Genomic DNA, 18,298 nt, shown 5'->3' on the forward strand with positions numbered 1-18,298 from the left:
CAGAGGTAAATTAATCAATTTATAGGTGAAAATTTGATTATCTTCATAAATTATAGGTCAAATTAATCAATTTATAGGTGAAAATTTGGTTAAAAAATATACAAGTCAAGGGTTTTTAGCATTAATAATTTTTTTGAAATGTCACGTGAACTTGGTTTCAGACATTTGACCTCCTTTCTATTAGGAGGTGGACGAATCAATTGATTTCTGATATTTGATTTTTTTTTTTCAGAAGTTCCCTATTTTTTTGTTGGTACGTACTCAAAAACATTGACTGTTAGAAAAACATGTCGGTTTGATTCAAAAACTTATGTTAAACTACTAAAAAAGTATATTAGGCTCCCTAACATGGAATTTAACTAGTTGAAAGCTTTAAGAATTCAATGCATTCCATCCCTCCCGTTCTTAAATAAAAAAAGTGAATTATCCAAAATAGTCTTGAAGAGGTGTGGGAGTTAAAAGTTCCGAAATAACTTCGAAATATTTTGGATGGAAAACTCGGGACGAAATGACGAATTAATGATTTTGAAAAATTGATATGACAAACAAACCCCTTAAGATTTTAGTTTATATGAAAACTACAATTAAAAGTTGAACATATTCAATTCCAATCCTGACCATCGTTGCAAATGAATCTGGAAATGTCAAAGCCTTTCCTTTTTGCAGCATTAGAATTTGGTAATCAAGCACAATCCCAGTTTAAATAGGTTTTCATTTATTGGAGTTCTTTGCCGCAGGCCACCGGTAGTGCATTGGATGCAGTTAGTGAGCGCCAGGTCCAGGATGCACGTTGGTGGTTGCTCACCGATGGAAGGATAGCTGAACTCGAACCCAAGACATCTCCGATCGTTGAAAACAAGCGAGCAATGACGGAGCACACGAGTGAGTTCTACACTACTATATAGCATATGGAGAAAATGAACGTAAATTGTTAAACAGTCGAATTCAGCTGCATATGAACATAAATCTGGCTCTACATATTTTTGCTTTCGTTCGACAATGACTTTGTTTACGAGAAAGAGTACTACATTGCAGGGGCGATGACCGTCTCTCGTGAAACCACTAAGAGCTAGAGAAGGAAATAATAGCGTTCAAGTCGGCCAGGCATTCCGTGGGAAGGCCAAGGAAGGAGTTGATCAGAAAGTCATCGATAGGATCAACGGTTGCCACCCCAACAAGTCTGCACTTTCCTTGTTTATCCAACCTCTCCCCTCTTCCACTTCTCATCGTTCCCTTCGATTCCTCGGATGTCAATACCGTCTTCACCAGCAGCGGAGGTGCCTTGTATATACTCCCAACCGAAAACCAAAACTCCGCCTTGAATTCGAGATCAACCTGCAAAATAAAGTAGCAAACAGTGGTTATGAAACAAACCAGTTAACATCGCTCTACCGCTAACCAGTTAGTAAGTTAATGCGACACTAAGAATTACTTTTGTCGAAGCATTTTACCTGGCCGGATTCTGGATTGATGCTCCCACTGAAGAACTCAGGGACAATGTCAATCGTCAAAAAGGGCGGCAATGGCAACCCCAAGAACTTTGTTGTTGCACTCTCCAATGGCGGGATATAGAGCCTTCCGATGTCAAACGACACCAAAACATCGCCATTCGAGTTGCTTTCCGTGACCTCTGTGGCAGACCCGGTTCCCGCTCCACCTTTAGCATTGTATTCAAAGTCAGGATACCTGGCTATGCCAAGCTTGCAGGCACTCAAAGTCTTGAAGTTTACGGTATAAGGTTTCGATTTTCGATCTTCGGTTTGAGAGAAAGAAGGGGAAGAGAAGGAGATGATGGTTTTGGTTCTGGGATTTTGGTTTTGAGTTGGGAATTTCCAGAGAGCTGGAAGGTCGGAGGTGTTTATCCTGCAGCACCCCATTTTTGGCGGGTACCTTTCTTCTGTGTTTTGTGAAGATTAACTGAAAACTTTTCTTTTTTTTCTTTTTCCTTTTTTTTTTTTAATTTCCCACTGCAAAATTTGAGGCTGGTGTTGATTATAAAAACCTTATCTTTTTATGTTGGAAGATTTAAATTCTATGTGGTGACTGGTTGTGCAATTGAGACGTGTACATAGACAAGTCTAAGTAGAGAAATGTGTTAGTGGTCCCCTCCATAACCAATCGCTGCCACAAATTTGCAAATAACTACTAGATGCGAGTTAGATTGATTGATAGTGATGTGTTTATCCGTGAATATATTAGGTGAACTCTTCGACCAACTTATTGAGGCGTGGAACCCTTGCATTGAGGTTTGTATTTGGTACCTACACTCAAAAATCTCAAGGAAAAATCTCATCTTAATTTTTAAAACTTCATAGTAAGACGAAGGTGAAAATAAATAGGTTGAACGATAATTCATGTACGAATTTGCAGAACTGACTGAAAACCGTGAGTGTTAATTCACCTTTTAAAAAAAAATAAAAAATAATGCAAATTTTGTATTTTCTCGAAATATATTTCGTGAGCATTAAATAAATCTTTATAAGGTATTTGGAAGCAGATTTACAATTTATTGAGCAACAAATGTATATTTAGTAGAATGTTTAAGCCGAGAAGTAAAAAAATGTCAAGATGTTAAAATGTACATCTAGTGTGTGTGTGTATATATATATTTTTTAATTAGAGATGTTAAAATCATCTGTTTATGGGGCTTAAACAAAAAATAGCAAAATTTTGTTTTGTTAAATAGATTTTCACCTTGTATTTAGATAAAAGAAAAATTAACAAAAAAAAAAGTTAAAATATCTTTCAATTTAGGTTTTAAATCGTTGATTACAAATGTTTAAATATGAATTATAATATATTTTGTTTTAAAATTAGAGATGTTAAAATCGCATGTAGGTGAGGCTTAAACAAAAAATAGTAAAACTTTGTTTTGAATAGTCTTTCACCCTCTTTTGATTGACAAATAGGGTTTTATTAATATATAGTTTTGATTTAGATAAAAAAAAAAAAAAAAACAAAGTTCAAATATCTTTAAATTTCATCCATAACAAAGATGTCTATCTGTGGAAGGCTTGTCGTTGACTCGCTCAATTAAAAAGAGCATTTACTCATGCACTAGAGATCTCGTGTCCGGCCCCGCTCGATATTGTATCACCGTGAAACTGATAAGGTGGATAAAAAAAAAAAAAGGGCAGAAAGATAAATCACAAGACTTGGAAAGCACTTCTGTGAACAATGACTTTATACGAAGGGGCAGAAGCTCATTAGGCATACATCACATAGCACTCTTCTTAAGCTACCAACATGAAAAATGGCACTAAACATCACGAATTAGCCGAGTGGAAACACAGACATGGAAACAGACATGAACGATATATTACATTAGCTTACAGAAGCCTGTCAGTTTCTGGACGTCGTAGCAAAACTTCATCGGAACACTCCACCTCCATCTATTGCCCTTCCTACCTACCCGTAATCATGAAGACATCTCTCATCATACGACCAGCTACTTGAAGTTGAAACTAAAGAGAAAAGTGGCACTAAACATTAGGAATAAGCCAAACGGTAACATATGTGCTTGCTACAATGCACGAGCTGAAGGACTTTAGACTTCATATGAGCATCAGGGCCCTCCGCCTTATCTTTTACTGCTTCAGGTCCACACGGTTAACAGACAAGAGAAGATCTCAGAGATGTAGGATAATGTGTGCATGATGACCAACGAATGATTGATTCGGTCACCATGAAATCTAGTTGCTCGTGCTCACCAAGTCCAATAGTACGGTTCCTCTTGCTGTGAATGGCTGATGTCCTAGATCCAGTTGTTCCACCTGTCCTTATAGCTTCGGCTGGTTTGTTAACCAATTGTCTCGTTTCAAGTCCGAATGAAAGAGAATCTGGCAATAATAGCAGCTTCCCTGAGATTGTCTCTGCATTATAATACATTAAAATGATTGAGACGAGATTTCTATGATACTGATGCAGGGAGAAGCGAAATGTAACTCAAAATACCTCCATGAATTGTGTCTACTCTGGATATGCTGGCTGAGAACTCTATTGCACAACTACCTTCCTCGACCAAAGAACTAGGGCTGAAGAATGAAAAGCTTGGCATGGAGGGAATAGGGGAGGAGAATTCCAAACCATTAGAATCACCATCACCACAGAATGAAAACCCGCCGGATGCTAACTGGGGAGTAAATGGTTCCACCATGAAAGCAGAAAAAGATGACCTACAAGTAAATGTAGGTGATTGGGCATCACATACACTAGCTGATGCAGAGCCAAAGCTGATGTCTTGACTCCTGGACATACAGAATGAGCTGCCGGCTACATCACATTCTCCACGGCCTCCATTTTCACATTGACTCGGTAGTTTAGGATATGGTTCATTAACCCTCATCCAAGGATGATCTACAGGGGAAAGTTCACAACGAACACATATTAGTCAAGCACACCACGAAACTTCTTTCATTCGCCACTCACAAACACAGATTTCATAACAAATCATTCATGGACTATTAACTGTTACAGCATTTCAATAAACTCTTGGTGAATGTGTGTGTGTGTGTGTGTGTTTTCGTGCGTGCATTTGACCTACCTAAAACTTGCTGAGCCGTGAGCCTTTGTGAAGGATCTTTACAGAGCATTGCTCTAATCAAATCCTTAGCTGATCCAGTAATTCGATCCCAGGGATCGGATGGGAATCTCAGGTCAGCTGTCCTAACAGCATCAAATATCCGTGACTTTGTCTTCCCCCAAAACGGCGGCATTCCACTAAGAAGAATATAGAAAACAACGCCCGCACTCCAGACATCTGCAGCCTGGTTATAACTACCTGCAAGTACCTCAGGAGCTATATAAAACGGACTCCCAACTAACCCATGCAAACTCTGCCCTGCTTCGACAAAAAACATTGTCAAAAATCTGAACTCAAAGTTTTAGTGGAAAAAAATTAGCCAGCCAATATAAGGGAAATATGGAATTACCAGGCTTGATGTAGGTTGCAAGACCAAAATCTGCCAACTTGATTGGAGACGAGGAGGCTTTTGTGGCCAATAGGATGTTCTCTGGCTTCAAATCTCTGTGAACAACCCCATTTTCGTGACAATATAGAACTACCCGAATCAGATGCCTAAAGAGAACCCTGGCATCAGACTCAGGGAATCGTCCGTGCTTCTCCAGCTGGTGGAAAAGCTCCCCTCCTGCACAAAGCTCCATCACCAAATGAACATACTCTTCCTCTTCATACACCGCCTTAAGATCTACAACATTTGGGTGCCCAGATAACCTGGTCATAATTTCAATCTCAAGTTTAATGCCTCGCACATCGTCTGAGGTCACTAATCGATCTTTAGCAATTGACTTACATGCCAAGACCTCTCCAGTCAACTTATCGGTGCACACCCTAATAACACCAAACTGCCCCCAACCTAACTGCTCTCCTAGAATGTACCGATCCTTTAGATTTGAGGTCTCATCTGCATCTAAGATGGAGGAAGTCAAGCTAGCGACTTTGTAGCAATTGCACAGCCCTGTTGACGCTCCACTGTTGCTGTTCCTCTTGGCAACAGCCATACCAATATCCCGCTCCTCAACCACCCAGAACACTAATCACAATTTCGGCCCACAAATCTCAATTTTCCGGCTTTCGTGCAGAATATTTCAAAATCCTTTTCCAACAGATGAGAAACCTGAAGTTTGAAGTCAATATCTTGAATTCTCAGTCAAATCAGAAGAGAAGCTTCCCGGGATAGTAAACAAAGTTCTCAATAAGGCTTCTAGAACACTTGAACCTTAACAACAACAAAAGTTCAAGCTTTCAGCAGGGAATTCCTTTTCGACATGACCGGATCACGTGGATCCGGATAGAAATCAAGCTGTACCAATTACCAAAATTCAGTCTCAAGCATTAAATTCAAAACCAAAAAGCAATCACAAACGATACCCATTGGAGCAAATTCCATTTACAGCCGGAAAAAAAATAAAATAAAATAAAAGAAAATCTCCTTGCTTTCTATTAACAGGTTGCTTCTTTTCGGACTTTTCGACCTCCAGAATCAAGCACAAAACAGAATTCAAGTTCAATTCAGACACAAATCTCCCACTTTTCACAAACCACCCAAAAATAGAAACAAAGGAAATTTTTTTACGTATAGATCAATCTAGAATCTCCAATAACAAGCTCTAATCATCTGAAAACAAAATCCCAAAAACATCCAAATTCCATCAACCTAAAAAGTTCCCAACTTTACTAAAAACAACAAAATTCAAACGCAACCCATCAAATTCCAGTTGAAAACAAAATAACCCCGATCCAATTTTCCAAGTACTTCCAGAAAAAAGCACTTACATACGAAACCCAGAACCCCAAATCCACACACACTCAAACATATACATTTAGAGAGAGAGAGAGAGAGAGATTGTGAGAGAGGGAAAGGTACCTGCTTGAAGAGAGATAAAGCGCAGAGAAAGGAAAAGAGGCCGTTGGAGCAGTGGTGGAGCTCCGCAAGACAGAACTCTCTTCTGTCCTGTGGCTCGCTCTCTCTCTCTCTCTCTCTCTCTCTCTCCCTCCTTGGATTTTGTCTTTGGATTCCTCCGAGGCTGCTTTAAATTTGCGATGTTTGGCTCCTCCCTGATTCAACTCTCTCTCTCTCTCCCTCCTTGGAATTGGACTTTGGCTTTTTTTTTTTCTTTTTTTTTTTATTCATATTTTTTTCAAATACGGATCTATCTTTCTGTACTCGCTGGGTTGGTTGTAATACGACGTACTCGCCTATTCTTAACTACTTTCCCTTTCCATTCATTCAGCCAGATAGGAAAGTAACTAACTTTCCTTTTCAGGAAACTTTTGACAATTTTGAATTCAACATGAACACATGAGGAAGTTAATAGCCATCAAAGAGAGTTTATTTAATAAATCACTCAGTAATAAGGACTTTCATGTAAATTAAATTGGGATTAGTCCAAGTGCTTAATGAGGAATTGAGATCCTATTTGGATCTCTGTGTTCGGAGCTGATGGGTTCAGAGATCTGAGTCACTCATTCAAAATACCACGACCCTCGTTTGTCTATCTCATTGGCCCATTTCACACAAACTAAAGATTCAGATGTCTCTCTTCAACCTTGAAGAACCCTGATTTTTCATTCCGTTTGTTTTGGACTTGGAGATACGGAAAGGATCTCGATTCCTTAACTAGGGATGTGTTGAGTTGGAGGTATAGTTTTACGCTAGCCAGCCTTGTAATGATGTTATAAGTCAACTCCGTCTCCAATTTTAGAGTTCAATTACGATGAATCTATATTTTGACTGAACTCTAATCGTAGAAATCATTCTTAGAATTTCAACATACCTTTTTTCTCATTTTGATCAACGGTCTAACAATGTTGTTATTGATCTTGATCTCATTTCATAGTATTGTTGTTAGCATAAATTCAAAGGTTTTCTTAAGTGATGAAGATGAGTATTGCCCTTACACAATGGCGTGGATTTAAACCCCATCAGCCCCTAATCTAACATCTAATCTAACAAATTTATCGTTTGATGGAAGAAGAAAAAAATAGTTGTTTTCATAAATATGTGGCTTTTTAGCTAAAATTATTCCTAAGATTTTCATAACTCCTCACTTTGGTTACTGAGATTTAAAATCAATAAAAATAGTACCTAAGTTTGTTCACCATCAAACATGTAATTTGGTTATTCCATGAAAAATTCTGTTAAATAAGGATCAAAAATGATAAAAATACCCTCTATTTAATAAACAGCAGGCCAAAATGATTTGACAAAAAAATTGATGATATTTTTGTCAATTTATCCTTATTCAATGGAGATTTTTCACGGAATGATCAAAATAATTGATGGTTGGCAAACTTAGGGACCATTTCTATCGATTTTAAATCTTAGATATCAAAATGAAGAGTTAAGCCAATCTCAGTTACTATTTTGGCTAAAAAGTGTATTGTTAATTACATATGAAGGAGAATTAAACAGTTGTAAATAATAACAAAGATTTTCTTAGAACTAGAAACAAGAATGCTCTTAGATATGCTGCAAAGTTTGGATTTTCACGAATGCCTGCTTAAATATGTTGAAAGCGTATTAGAAAAATCCAAGGTAATATTCGTTTTAAGGAAAACTAATGAAAAAAGCTTGAAAACTTTGAGTTTTAACGATAAAACTTCTTGAGTGATATCAAAGTAATCTGGTAAGTGATATCGAGAGAATTTGTTTAAGTATGCTCGATGTAACTTGCTGAGTGCTGCCGGAATATGCCTAGTGGACATTACATCAAACACTTGGGAGAAACACAAAAGACCTATACCAAACATTTGAAAGATTCTAAGAATGTATATTTTGTGAATTTCAAATAATGCTAGGACCACCTTAGTCTCAATGTACATTGGTCATTGGCTATCGAAGAAATATATATTGTTTTTATTTATCTTCTAGAAACTGAAAAAACGACAACTTGTTAAATTCTATAGAATTGACAGATGATCGATGATGTACGTAGTATTTTCCATATCCTCTCAGTTCCCGGCCTGCCGCATGCAGAAGAAAGTTGTTCAGTATTCGTTCTTAATCTGGAAAATCCCAAATGACAAGAAACTAGGATACTTCCTAAACTTGGGCCTTGGTAGCTGAGACGTGTATGCATGCAGTCAACTAAAATGTTCATGATCTAAAATATTGCATGCGATTGGCTCGATATCTGCCAGTTGCAGACATCAGTTTGCAGAGGCGGCGCGATGAAATCGAAAACTTCCTTATCCACTCGGCTTTCCGTTCCTTTTGTTTGTTTACTAGAAAGGGTAAACTGAGGAAGGTCGATTAATTCTTCTAGGGAAGAAGTGGAGGAGAGATGAGATTTATAAACGAGCTTGAGTATTGTGATAAGCGTTGTTAACTATTTAACTATAAATATGTTAAAAACTTGTAGAATGAAACATTATTTCAAGACAAGTGGTTTACTACGCTATCTTGAATTATTAAATTTTCGTTGTTATTTATGTGCAATTGTAAGTCGTGAATTAGTCTTGTAAATACAATGAGGTCTAAGCTAAAAATTATTTACTCAAATATTTACTGTACTAAGAACAAGTGTTGAGCCTTGGATTTTAACAAATGTGGTGGAAACATATAGAATACTATAGTGTTGAGCACCTTTATGAAACCTTAGTATAAAGTTAAGTGTTCGTAAACTATGTAAATCATCTTCAAATTATAGAGGTTTAAGTGTTTTTTATTTTTTATTTTTTAAATAGTTTAACAAACATTCAAATTCATGATTAGATTATTACTTAAGTGTTGATTAATCTGCTTATTTTCTATTGGTGACACATCATATAGTTTACAAATTCAGTCTAAAAAGTTGGTCTACCTAACATTACTTCGAAAACAATGAAGACTGGGTGCTCTATTCGTCCAACTAGTATGATATGTTCAGAGAGCACTATGATATATGATATTTCTTTTCATTTATAAATGAGATGACTCAAATTGGACTTTCATTATCAACGAGCTGGTGGCTCAGTGGTAAGGGGCGGATTACAAGGCTTTCTTAAAACTAAAAACTGGAGGTAGCAGGTTCGAAACCTGCTGCTGGTGTGGAAGCCAGACTTGAGGTTAAGGGAAGACTGAAATGCCTATGTAAATCTTTCCGACCCCCAGAAGGAGTGGATAATTGTTAAAATGGGGTGTGCAGATATCACACCCCTAAGATTAGAAAAGAAAGAAAACTAATGAAAATGGCTTGAAAATTTTGAGTTTTAACGATAAGGACAAAATAATAGGTAAAGTGAATAGTACCATGATTGACTTTTTAGTGTAAAAATATGGTTTTTTTTGTTAAAAGTGAACAATACTGTGAGTTTTTTTGTTAAAGTTCCCAAAAAAGAAAGAAAAACTAACGAAAAGTTATAAAAAAAAAAACTTTAGTTTTAACGAAAAATGACAAATAAAGGTGGATATGAATAGTGCTAGGAAAGGTAAAAATGTAATTATTCATTAAAAATGAACAGTACTGGAAATGTTTCGTTAAAACACTCAAAAAAGAACTCTCCATTAATTGTTAGCACGTGAGACTTACTTTATCTTTTAGCCTCACATGTGAGTCTTATGTGCTAATAATTAATGAAGAGTTAACAAAATTTTCAATTTTGAGTCTAAATCGTAACAGACTTCATCTTAGGCGTTTAAATTCTAATTTTATTATATGAGCTATTTTCCGACTACCATATCACCATGAAACTATTAATCCAATTAAGCCTTGAGAAATGCTAAAGAGACTCTCTTAAGATGAAACTAATTATCACCTTACAGTTTAACGTTAATTTATGTAATTATAAAATATTATGTTAAAAATATGAGATGCCGAAGGACTCTCATGCTGTGCCTTCCCATCAGAACCAGGGTATTTCAGTAATTCAATCTCCTCGTAGACACGACGCAATTCCAGTTTTGTCCATCACCTCCCTCCCCCTACCGCGCGAGCGAGAGAGAGAGAGAGAGAGAGAGAGAGTCTGTGTGTGTGTTTCACAAATCAAACTCTGCTCCCCGAAATTAAATTAGGGTTTTTCCCAAATTTAAATCCCCCCAAATCCGCCACCCTCGAGAGAGAGAGAGAGAGAGCAAGAAATTCCGAGCTTCCGAATCTCTCCAACTCCATGATCGGATTCCAATCAGCCAATCCATCCAATCAATTTTGAAAAAACCCAGAAAAAGGGGGGAAAATCGAAGCTTTTGAGTTTCAGTTCACAGTATATAGCCACAGAGAGATTCGAATCCGTAGCTAATGGATGTAGACGGAGGGGGAAGCAAACGCGTCTTCCACAGACTGGGTGGGCAGCAATCCGACCCGTCAAAGAACCAGAAGGTATGCTACCATTGGAGGGCGGGCAAGTGCAATCGCCACCCTTGCCCTTTTCTCCACAGAGAGCTCCCGGCGCCGCCATCGCAGCAAGGTCTCAATGGGACGGCCTCGACTAAGCGCCATCACGCCTTCGCCGCTAACACCGATGGTCCATCGTCCCGGAATCGGGGTCCAAATAACTTCAATGGCGGGGCTTCTTCGACGTGGGGCCGTACAGGAGGAGCGAATAGGGTGTTTGTTAGGAAGATGGAGAAAGTCTGTAATTTTTGGGTCCAGGGGAATTGCAGCTATGGGGACAAGTGTAAGTTCTTGCATTCTTGGAGTATGGGGGATAGCTTCAGCTTGTTGACGCAGCTTGAGGGGCATCAGAAGGTTTTTTTTTGGATTATATATGCGGGTTCTCATTGTTTCTATTGGGTTACCTTGTGTGCTTTTGGGAACTGATGGGGGTTTTTGGGAACAGGTTGTTAGTGGGATTGCACTGCCTTCTGGGTCTGATAAGCTGTATACTGGGAGTAAGGATCAAACTGTAAGGGTTTGGGATTGCGCATCTGGTCAGGTAGTTATTCACTTTTGGGACTCCAATTTTCAATTATTTAACAATATTCAATGCATAGTTTCTGAGGATTTACAGTTAAATAGATAAGTTTCAATACTTCTTCCCCTTTTCTGTGACGGGGGAAAGTTTAATGTTTGAATAGATGGGTAAGGGACTCCTGTAGCGTATCTCGTTTCTGTTCTTTGGATTGGGTTTAGTTTAGTACATTTGGTAGACATTGTAGTTCCTACCCATTGTTGTTTATAAGGTCGTTGTGTAATAGGAATGTTAGAGTTGTATGCCAGCTAATGACTCTGTAAAGAAAGCTCTTAGTGATCACAGTCAGTAGAAGCCTTATACAATGAGTGCAAGTTGTATGTACAAAGTAGTTTCCATACCACATCACTGAATGCAGCTGTCGCTCAAATTATAGTTTAATTGATGGTGATCACATCAGCGAGCAGAGTGTGCAAACTCATGAATGGCCATGACAAAAAATGTGGAAGGGAAACACGGCATGTTCTGGAGGATGCATAGAAGAGAGCTCCTGACGTTGTGGACTGAAAAGCTTTCTAGAGATTTGCTCCCATCTCTCAATATCTATTGACTTTTTAGTTTTCCTAAATCACATGGTCATTGCCACTGGGTTTACTCTAGATGGTTGGACAATATTTTTTCACATGTCTCATTGCCATTCCAAAGGGCTGTGAAAATAATTCGTGTGCTTCTATTTGGTTATTTGGCAGTGCATGGGAGTTATTAATCTTGGCGGTGAAGTAGGTTGTATGATCAGTGAAGGTCCTTGGATATTTGTTGGCATACCAGAAGCTGTAAAGGTAGGGCAGGAGGATTCTCTTTTAATGTAAGCTTATAGGATCAGACTCTAAGGATACTTTGTCTCATTTGTGTATGGATATGTTTTGTAGGCCTGGAACACCCAAACTAACTCGGAACTGAGTCTTAGTGGGCCTGTCGGACAAGTTTATGCCATGGTTGTGGGTAATGATTTGCTCTTTGCCGGTACACAGGTAATTCCTTTACTGCCATAATGGCTTAATTTTTGTTTGGTCCCCATTCTTGGTCAAAATATTTCTTGTTAGGGCTTTCAGCCATGAGGTATTTCACTGTTTACAACTATATTATGTGAACCACCCAATTGAAAAATGTATTATTGAAGGAGCAGCAAACTTTGTTTTTTTCTTTTTTATTTCATATCTTTTTCATGTGAGTTAAATCTAATTTAGCGAAGGCCCTTGCATCTGCTTTTTCCCTCTCTGTTTTCCTTTGTGCATTCATGTGTAGGATCGACATATTTTCTAATATTTGGCAAAATTGTCCTTCAATGCAGGATGGTTCTATATTGGCATGGAAGTTTAATGCTGTGACTAATTGCTTCGAACCAGCTGCATCACTGATAGGTCACACCCTTGCAGTTGTTTCATTAGTAGTTGGAGCAAATAGGCTCTACTCTGGTTCAATGGATAATTCTATAAGGGTAAGTCGGGTTCAGCATCACATGTTTTCTGTAATAAGCATAAACTCTTGCTGATGGAACATTTGAGGCCTTAAATTGCTCCACACCAGTAGCTCAGTCATGTCTTTGGTATTCTTTTTAGGTCTGGAGCCTGGAAACTTTGCAGTGTATACAAACGCTAACAGAGCATACTGCAGTTGTCATGTCTGTTCTTTGCTGGGATCAGTTTCTCTTATCATGTTCCTTGGATCAACAATTAAAGGTGTGTTTTCTATGATTTATAACTCTTTTTTGTGGGTGTGTAACTGTGTGTTGCAGTAGACCCGTAAACTTATTTAAGTGTTCCACTTCATTTGTTTGTGCAGGTCTGGGTTGCTACTCAAAGTGGAAACTTGGAAGCAACATATACTCACACAGAAGAAAATGTAAGTTTATGTTTCATTATTTTTCATTCTTCAGTTAATCCCTGTTCCTGCATTGACTAAGAATAAGCTAGGTATGTTATAGGATTTTTTTAGCCCTCTGTTTGGATGGGGGACGTAAAAGTACCCAGGAAGTTCAGACTCAATTGTTAAAAATGCACTACAAGGGTACTATTTATGAACTACTCAAACACTATAAAGCTACTACTAAAAGTCTAAAACACTACAATGCACTACAAATACAGTAACCAAAGGACTTTCAAAATGACATCATGACAGGTGTCATTTGAAAGTCTTCTCAATTGTGTTGCATCAAGTTCATCTATCTAATTTTGTAGTACATTCCTAACAAATTTAGCCACGGATCCATGGAAACTCAATGTTCCTCATCCAAACATAGGGTATAGGAACATTCAAGGCTGACACTCTGGCCGTACATTTAGAGTATCCAATGCAAGTTCTATTTGCTTAAAACTAGGTTTGGGTAGAATTATAGAACCACCTTTGTATGCATGCTACGCATGTATTTTGTGTTTAAATTCCATAACCATCATTGTATTTCCCATAATAAATGAATCAGTATGCTTGATGTTCACCTAGCAGTGGGTTTAATGTTGAGTTTCGTGGACCTGTTATCATTAGAGGTTATGTATGATTTTCAAGGTGACATGAAAGGTCAAGTTTAATAATGCTTAGGACCTTGCTGCAGGGTTTGATTACACTTTGTGGGATGCATGATTCAGAAGCCAAGCCAGTCTTACTGTGCGCTTGCAATGACAACACTGTCCGTGTATATGATTTGCCATCGTGAGTTTTCAACACAATCTCTCTGCTGTAGTCCTTTTATCTGTTAGGTCTAGAAAACATTTTTCAAGCATCTCACTTTGCCGCAATTGTCTTCTTTGCTATGGTCTAGGTTTTCGGAGAGGGGTAAAATTTTTTCAAAACAGGAGATAAGATCGATTCAGGTAGGCCCTGGTGGCTTGTTTTTCACGGGTGATGGAACCGGTCAAGTGAAAGTATGGAAATGGACTGAACCAGCTGCGGTCACTGCCTGAGAAAAGGGAGATTATTTATATTGGCCACATTGTATCTGTAGTTTTTTCATTTTTCTTTTCTGGGTTCTTAAGTAAGTGTTAGCTCTGAGGAATGAATTACGGGTTTTCTATTTTCGGGTTGGAATGGATTGAGTTCTCTTTTTTTGGAGGATTTATGGAGCTAGGAATTAGTAGCATTAGCACTGTCCGCAGTCCGCTCTTTTGGGTGCCATGAATGTGAAGAAGCTTCTTGGCTCGTCCGAAGTTTTGACTGCAGGACAAATATTCATAAAAGAGTGAGTTTATAAACATTCTGTTTGCAGCGGATGATCTGTATGCATTGCGATGTGCTGATCTTATCAGTGATCGGAGTTACTTATGGAGTTTTGAGTGTAATATTTCTCATCTTGGTTTTGAAAAATAAATAAAAAGTTGGCACACGTTAAATCTCTGTTGATTAGATCGTAATCTTTTTGGTTGAAATGAGCAGGCACTTAACGATTCTGTTATATTTCTCCTTATGATGTATTACTGTTAACAACACGTAGGACCTTCGAAGGTTTTTTTTTTGTTTTTTTTTTTTTTTTTTGGCAATTTGGAAAATTCATTACCAGGACAAAGATGTTAAAACAGTACAAGGAAAGCCTACACCGAGGCAAGCGAATAACTAAGCAACCAATAAGCTGAGCAGCGAAGTTGGGTAGAAAGTGAAGACGCTACAACCTAATTAAAGTGTCGCCCCCTCCATTGCCTATGCTAAGTTTTTTTTATTTTTTGGGGGGGGAAGGTAAACCATAGTTAAGAACATGAACCAATGAAGATGGAGGTCTATTGACTCATGTTACATTGCACATCTCTGCATTGCATTTCTAATCGATGCTAACGAGTCCGTCATCATATTGGTTGATCTTGGAATCTAAGACCAGCGACAGTCCTGAAAAGACTCCCCTAACCTCTTCACTTTCGCCAAGGTAGGAAAGGCCTCCCATCTATCATTTTCCTACGAGTCCGATAAAGATGATATGGATTCCAGCGAATCAGACTCAATAATTACCCTTCGGTGCCCCAAAGCATCGGCCAACTCACATCCCCGCAGAATGGCCATGGCTTCTGCCGTGGCAACATTTGGAGTTTGGATTGCATACCGAGCCGCAGCCACAAAAAGATACTCAGCTCCTCTCATCACGATCCCCACAAAGCCATCTTGCGTCGGCTGCCTCCAGCTGGCATCGACGTTAACTTTCAGGAGGTGAGTGTTTGGCTTGTTTGAAGGCTTTTAGAATAGTTACCAAAAGCACTTTTGTAAGCGTATATAGCATGCGTATTTTTTTTTGGGAATACAGGATATGCAACAACTAGAAAAGGACCCGCCGGTGGATCTGTTGGGTCAATTGCTTTAATGGGTTCTTATTCTTAAACAAGGTCAATTGGGCTGGAGAGAAACATCCAAGCGCAGAGATGGAGATGGCCATGCTGTTTTACGTGCTTTTTTAGGAAGCACTTCAGTTTTAATAAAATTTTCCGACTTTTATTCAACGAAAAGAAAAAGCATTTTCAAATGGGCTTTAAGGAAGTCCACCGAGAACCCTAAAATGCTTTTCTGATCAATGGGGACCTGGTGTGGCATGGTGACCATTAAACCAAACACATTAGCTAAACGGCCATTAGCCTATTATGGAATAGTTCTAGGCCAAGATAACCCGTTACAATGTCATGAGAAACACTTGCAAACCAAAATTTGGGGGCCTATCAAGAAAACTAGTGCCAAGATTCAACAAAAAAAATTGAGCAAGGCTGTCAGCTACTCCAATTCGGCTTTCTCAAACTTCCTTGAAGAGTAAGGGAGATGACATTGTAGCATTCAGTCATACTATTGGTTTGAAATGTCACGGTAGCCTCACAACGAGTGTAAGAAAACCCTAAAATTGAAGTTTATATAATTGAAACCGTTGATCTCGAACGGTAAAAAGACACCAAAACCCACAATCAATCTGTACCATTGATTGCAACGGTTTATAAAAAATTTAAAATGAAGAAACATGTGTTGTGGGACCCACGCTTGCAACTGTGACAGATTTCATGTGGGTGGGCCACTCTTTCCACTCAAAACGCCTAATGGGCTCCACTCTTTGCACAATAGCTTAGTCCCTATGAAGTCCTCAATTGTGAGGATTTTATACATACTCTGATGAGGCCCTATACTATAGCTGATGAGGCCCTATACTATAGGGTCTTGTTTTCAGACCCATTGGTAGGCCTTGGACCTTATATACGAAGACTATACGATTGTAGAGACTATATATGGGGTATAGACTAAGGGCATTCATCTATGCACTAACGTTAGACTAAAGAAGAGATCCCACAATGGTATCATGTGCCAAAATCGCCTTCAAACGAATTCAAACGCCCGCAATTCATCGTACATCACGGCAAAACGGTGAGTTTGATGTGTCTCGTCGTTCCGTTATCAGAATAGTACTATGGACCAAAACCAGACTCCGAAATCAAAGGTTGCGTTAAACCTGATTTATAGCATTAGACACCTCTTTTACAACCGCGTCATCTTCTGATCTTATCCACTATGATCCACATTTAACTTGGTCAATCGCACACATGGTTTGACTGCAAAGCAAGTCGAAAGCTTCTCCCACATGCGTGCCTCTTCTCCGTGAGTCTTGGACGGTACATCCAATTTCCTAAGCTTCTTGCGTGAATTTTCCTATCAAATTATCCAAAATGAGGCTGAAAGTGAATATATATCCAAATGGAAAACCTCTGCGACAATTCATAAGCTTGACTATGTAGGTTTGACTTTATGTATGTTTTGATTTGACTATGTACTTTGTAGTAGGTTAATTTGCTCTTGAATTTTGGCTAGTAGGTTTACTCAAAGTTGAATGTTCAATTTATGCCAAACAGCCTTGTCCTTGAAGCACTCTAAATACTTTTGAGTTTTATACAATTTTGGAGATTTGGGCAAAGGATCTTCCCCCTTTCCTTGACTTTGTGGTTTCCATACTTTGAACTAAACTATATTCTACCAGGAAAAAAGGAACTATAAACATATTTTATTTCGTTTTTCTTCTAGCGGAACGCAGAAAAGTATATGCATGGTGATGCAGCAAGAAATTTATAATTTAAGTGGTTATGAGTGTTGATCTTCCTCCCAAATCAAAGGTTTTACAAGGCGCTAGGCGCTAATCGGGCGGCTGGTAAAGGACTAGCATCTAGGCGGGGTTTAGGAGGTTTGTTTTTATTTTTTATTTTTTATTTTAATTTTTTTAAATTTTAATTTTTTTTTTTAATTTTAACTAAATTTATTATACAATGTATAAATAAATGTCTATTTACATGTAGCAAAAATATATAATGGTATATATGAGAATACATAAATTACAAAATAGAATGACATATAAATTATAAAGTAGTTGAATATGTTGAAAACATAGGAAATAAACATATAATGAGTGTTCATCTAAGTATCCAACAAATCTTACAATTTCTTGAAAAAAATAAAATGCAAAATAAAAGTAATCTATTTTCTATTTAAGTAAGAGTCACGACCTGGATAGTCTAGAGGCATTTTTTTTAAATGACTAAAATTAATTGTGACGGTAATCAACTGCAGCTGCCTTACTAATAAGGCGCGATTTGTTTAATGAATGGCAACAATATCTTCGCAAACCAACTTAATTTGTAGCCATGGCAATTGTATCGCAACGATATCTTAGCAAACCGACTTAATTTCTAGCCATGGCAATTGGCATCCCCAAAAACCTAACAGAAATCTGATCTAACGAGTAGTAGGTAGAGCTAACAAGTAGGTAAGAATGTTTTTTTTTTTTTTTTTTTTTCATTTTTTGATCGAGTAGGTAAGTTGTGGGGGACACAAACCATCTTGTTTTAAAAGTTCTCATGTTCTTATTCTTTTTCTTGGTTCCTGCTGAAAACAGCAGTTACGTCTCGTTTGATTTGGATAGTGTTCCCTATTATGAAAGAAAAACTTGTGTGG

The 18,298-nt window shown here is 38.0% G+C and overlaps 3 protein-coding genes across 6 annotated transcripts; 1 reads left to right on the plus strand and 2 right to left on the minus strand.

The window, feature by feature from the left end:
• Positions 1-909: 909 nt before the first annotated feature.
• Positions 910-1,984, minus strand: LOC137721431 (ATP-dependent Clp protease ATP-binding subunit). The gene is made up of 2 exons (XM_068460525.2): positions 1,452-1,984; positions 910-1,335 (listed from the first exon to the last, which is right to left on the minus strand). Exons 1-2 carry the CDS (start codon positions 1,875-1,877, stop codon positions 1,063-1,065), a joined length of 699 nt encoding a protein of 232 aa, XP_068316626.2. The 5' UTR covers positions 1,878-1,984; the 3' UTR covers positions 910-1,062.
• A 1,182-nt stretch (positions 1,985-3,166) lies between these two features.
• LOC137720701 (calcium-dependent protein kinase 26-like) lies at positions 3,167-6,767 on the minus strand. Of its 4 annotated transcripts, XM_088692333.1 has the most exons (6): positions 6,387-6,673; positions 5,739-5,822; positions 4,932-5,636; positions 4,544-4,840; positions 3,955-4,356; positions 3,167-3,872 (listed from the first exon to the last, which is right to left on the minus strand). In XM_088692333.1, exons 3-6 carry the CDS (start codon positions 5,518-5,520, stop codon positions 3,610-3,612), a joined length of 1,551 nt encoding a protein of 516 aa, XP_088548459.1. In that variant the 5' UTR covers positions 5,521-5,636; positions 5,739-5,822; positions 6,387-6,673; the 3' UTR covers positions 3,167-3,609. The 4 variants fall into 4 exon arrangements, with proteins under 4 accessions (XP_088548459.1, XP_068315904.2, XP_068315905.2 ...); XM_068459803.2 differs by having other exon boundaries at positions 4,932-5,822; positions 6,387-6,767; XM_068459804.2 differs by lacking the exon at positions 5,739-5,822 and having other exon boundaries at positions 4,932-5,738; positions 6,387-6,619.
• A 3,613-nt stretch (positions 6,768-10,380) lies between these two features.
• On the plus strand, positions 10,381-14,737 carry LOC137720409 (zinc finger CCCH domain-containing protein 48). The gene is made up of 9 exons (XM_068459477.2): positions 10,381-11,187; positions 11,279-11,374; positions 12,100-12,189; positions 12,280-12,381; positions 12,702-12,848; positions 12,970-13,089; positions 13,193-13,252; positions 13,959-14,056; positions 14,166-14,737. The coding sequence occupies exons 1-9, from the start codon at positions 10,738-10,740 to the stop codon at positions 14,305-14,307; spliced, it is 1,305 nt and encodes a 434-aa protein (XP_068315578.2). The 5' UTR covers positions 10,381-10,737; the 3' UTR covers positions 14,308-14,737.
• Positions 14,738-18,298: the final 3,561 nt, after the last annotated feature.

This window comes from Pyrus communis, chromosome 1 (assembly GCF_041283825.1).
Source record: "Pyrus communis isolate YQ-2024b chromosome 1, ASM4128382v1, whole genome shotgun sequence".
Taxonomy (NCBI): domain Eukaryota; kingdom Viridiplantae; phylum Streptophyta; class Magnoliopsida; order Rosales; family Rosaceae; genus Pyrus; species Pyrus communis.

Coding starts and splice junctions, on each gene's coding strand:
- LOC137721431 (XM_068460525.2), bottom strand. CDS start 1,877: ATGGGGTGCTGCAGGATAAACACCTCCGACCTTCCAGCTCTCTGGAAA. Junction 1,336..1,451: donor TCAATCCAGAATCCGGCCAG/GTAAAATGCTTC, acceptor TTTATTTTGCAG/GTTGATCTCGAATTCAAGGC.
- LOC137720701 (XM_068459803.2), bottom strand. CDS start 5,520: ATGGCTGTTGCCAAGAGGAACAGCAACAGTGGAGCGTCAACAGGGCTG. Junction 4,841..4,931: donor TGCAACCTACATCAAGCCTG/GTAATTCCATAT, acceptor TTGTCGAAGCAG/GGCAGAGTTTGCATGGGTTA. Junction 3,873..3,954: donor AGTAGACACAATTCATGGAG/GTATTTTGAGTT, acceptor ATTATAATGCAG/AGACAATCTCAGGGAAGCTG.
- LOC137720409 (XM_068459477.2), top strand. CDS start 10,738: ATGGATGTAGACGGAGGGGGAAGCAAACGCGTCTTCCACAGACTGGGT. Junction 11,375..12,099: donor GGGATTGCGCATCTGGTCAG/GTAGTTATTCAC, acceptor GTTATTTGGCAG/TGCATGGGAGTTATTAATCT. Junction 12,849..12,969: donor CAATGGATAATTCTATAAGG/GTAAGTCGGGTT, acceptor TATTCTTTTTAG/GTCTGGAGCCTGGAAACTTT.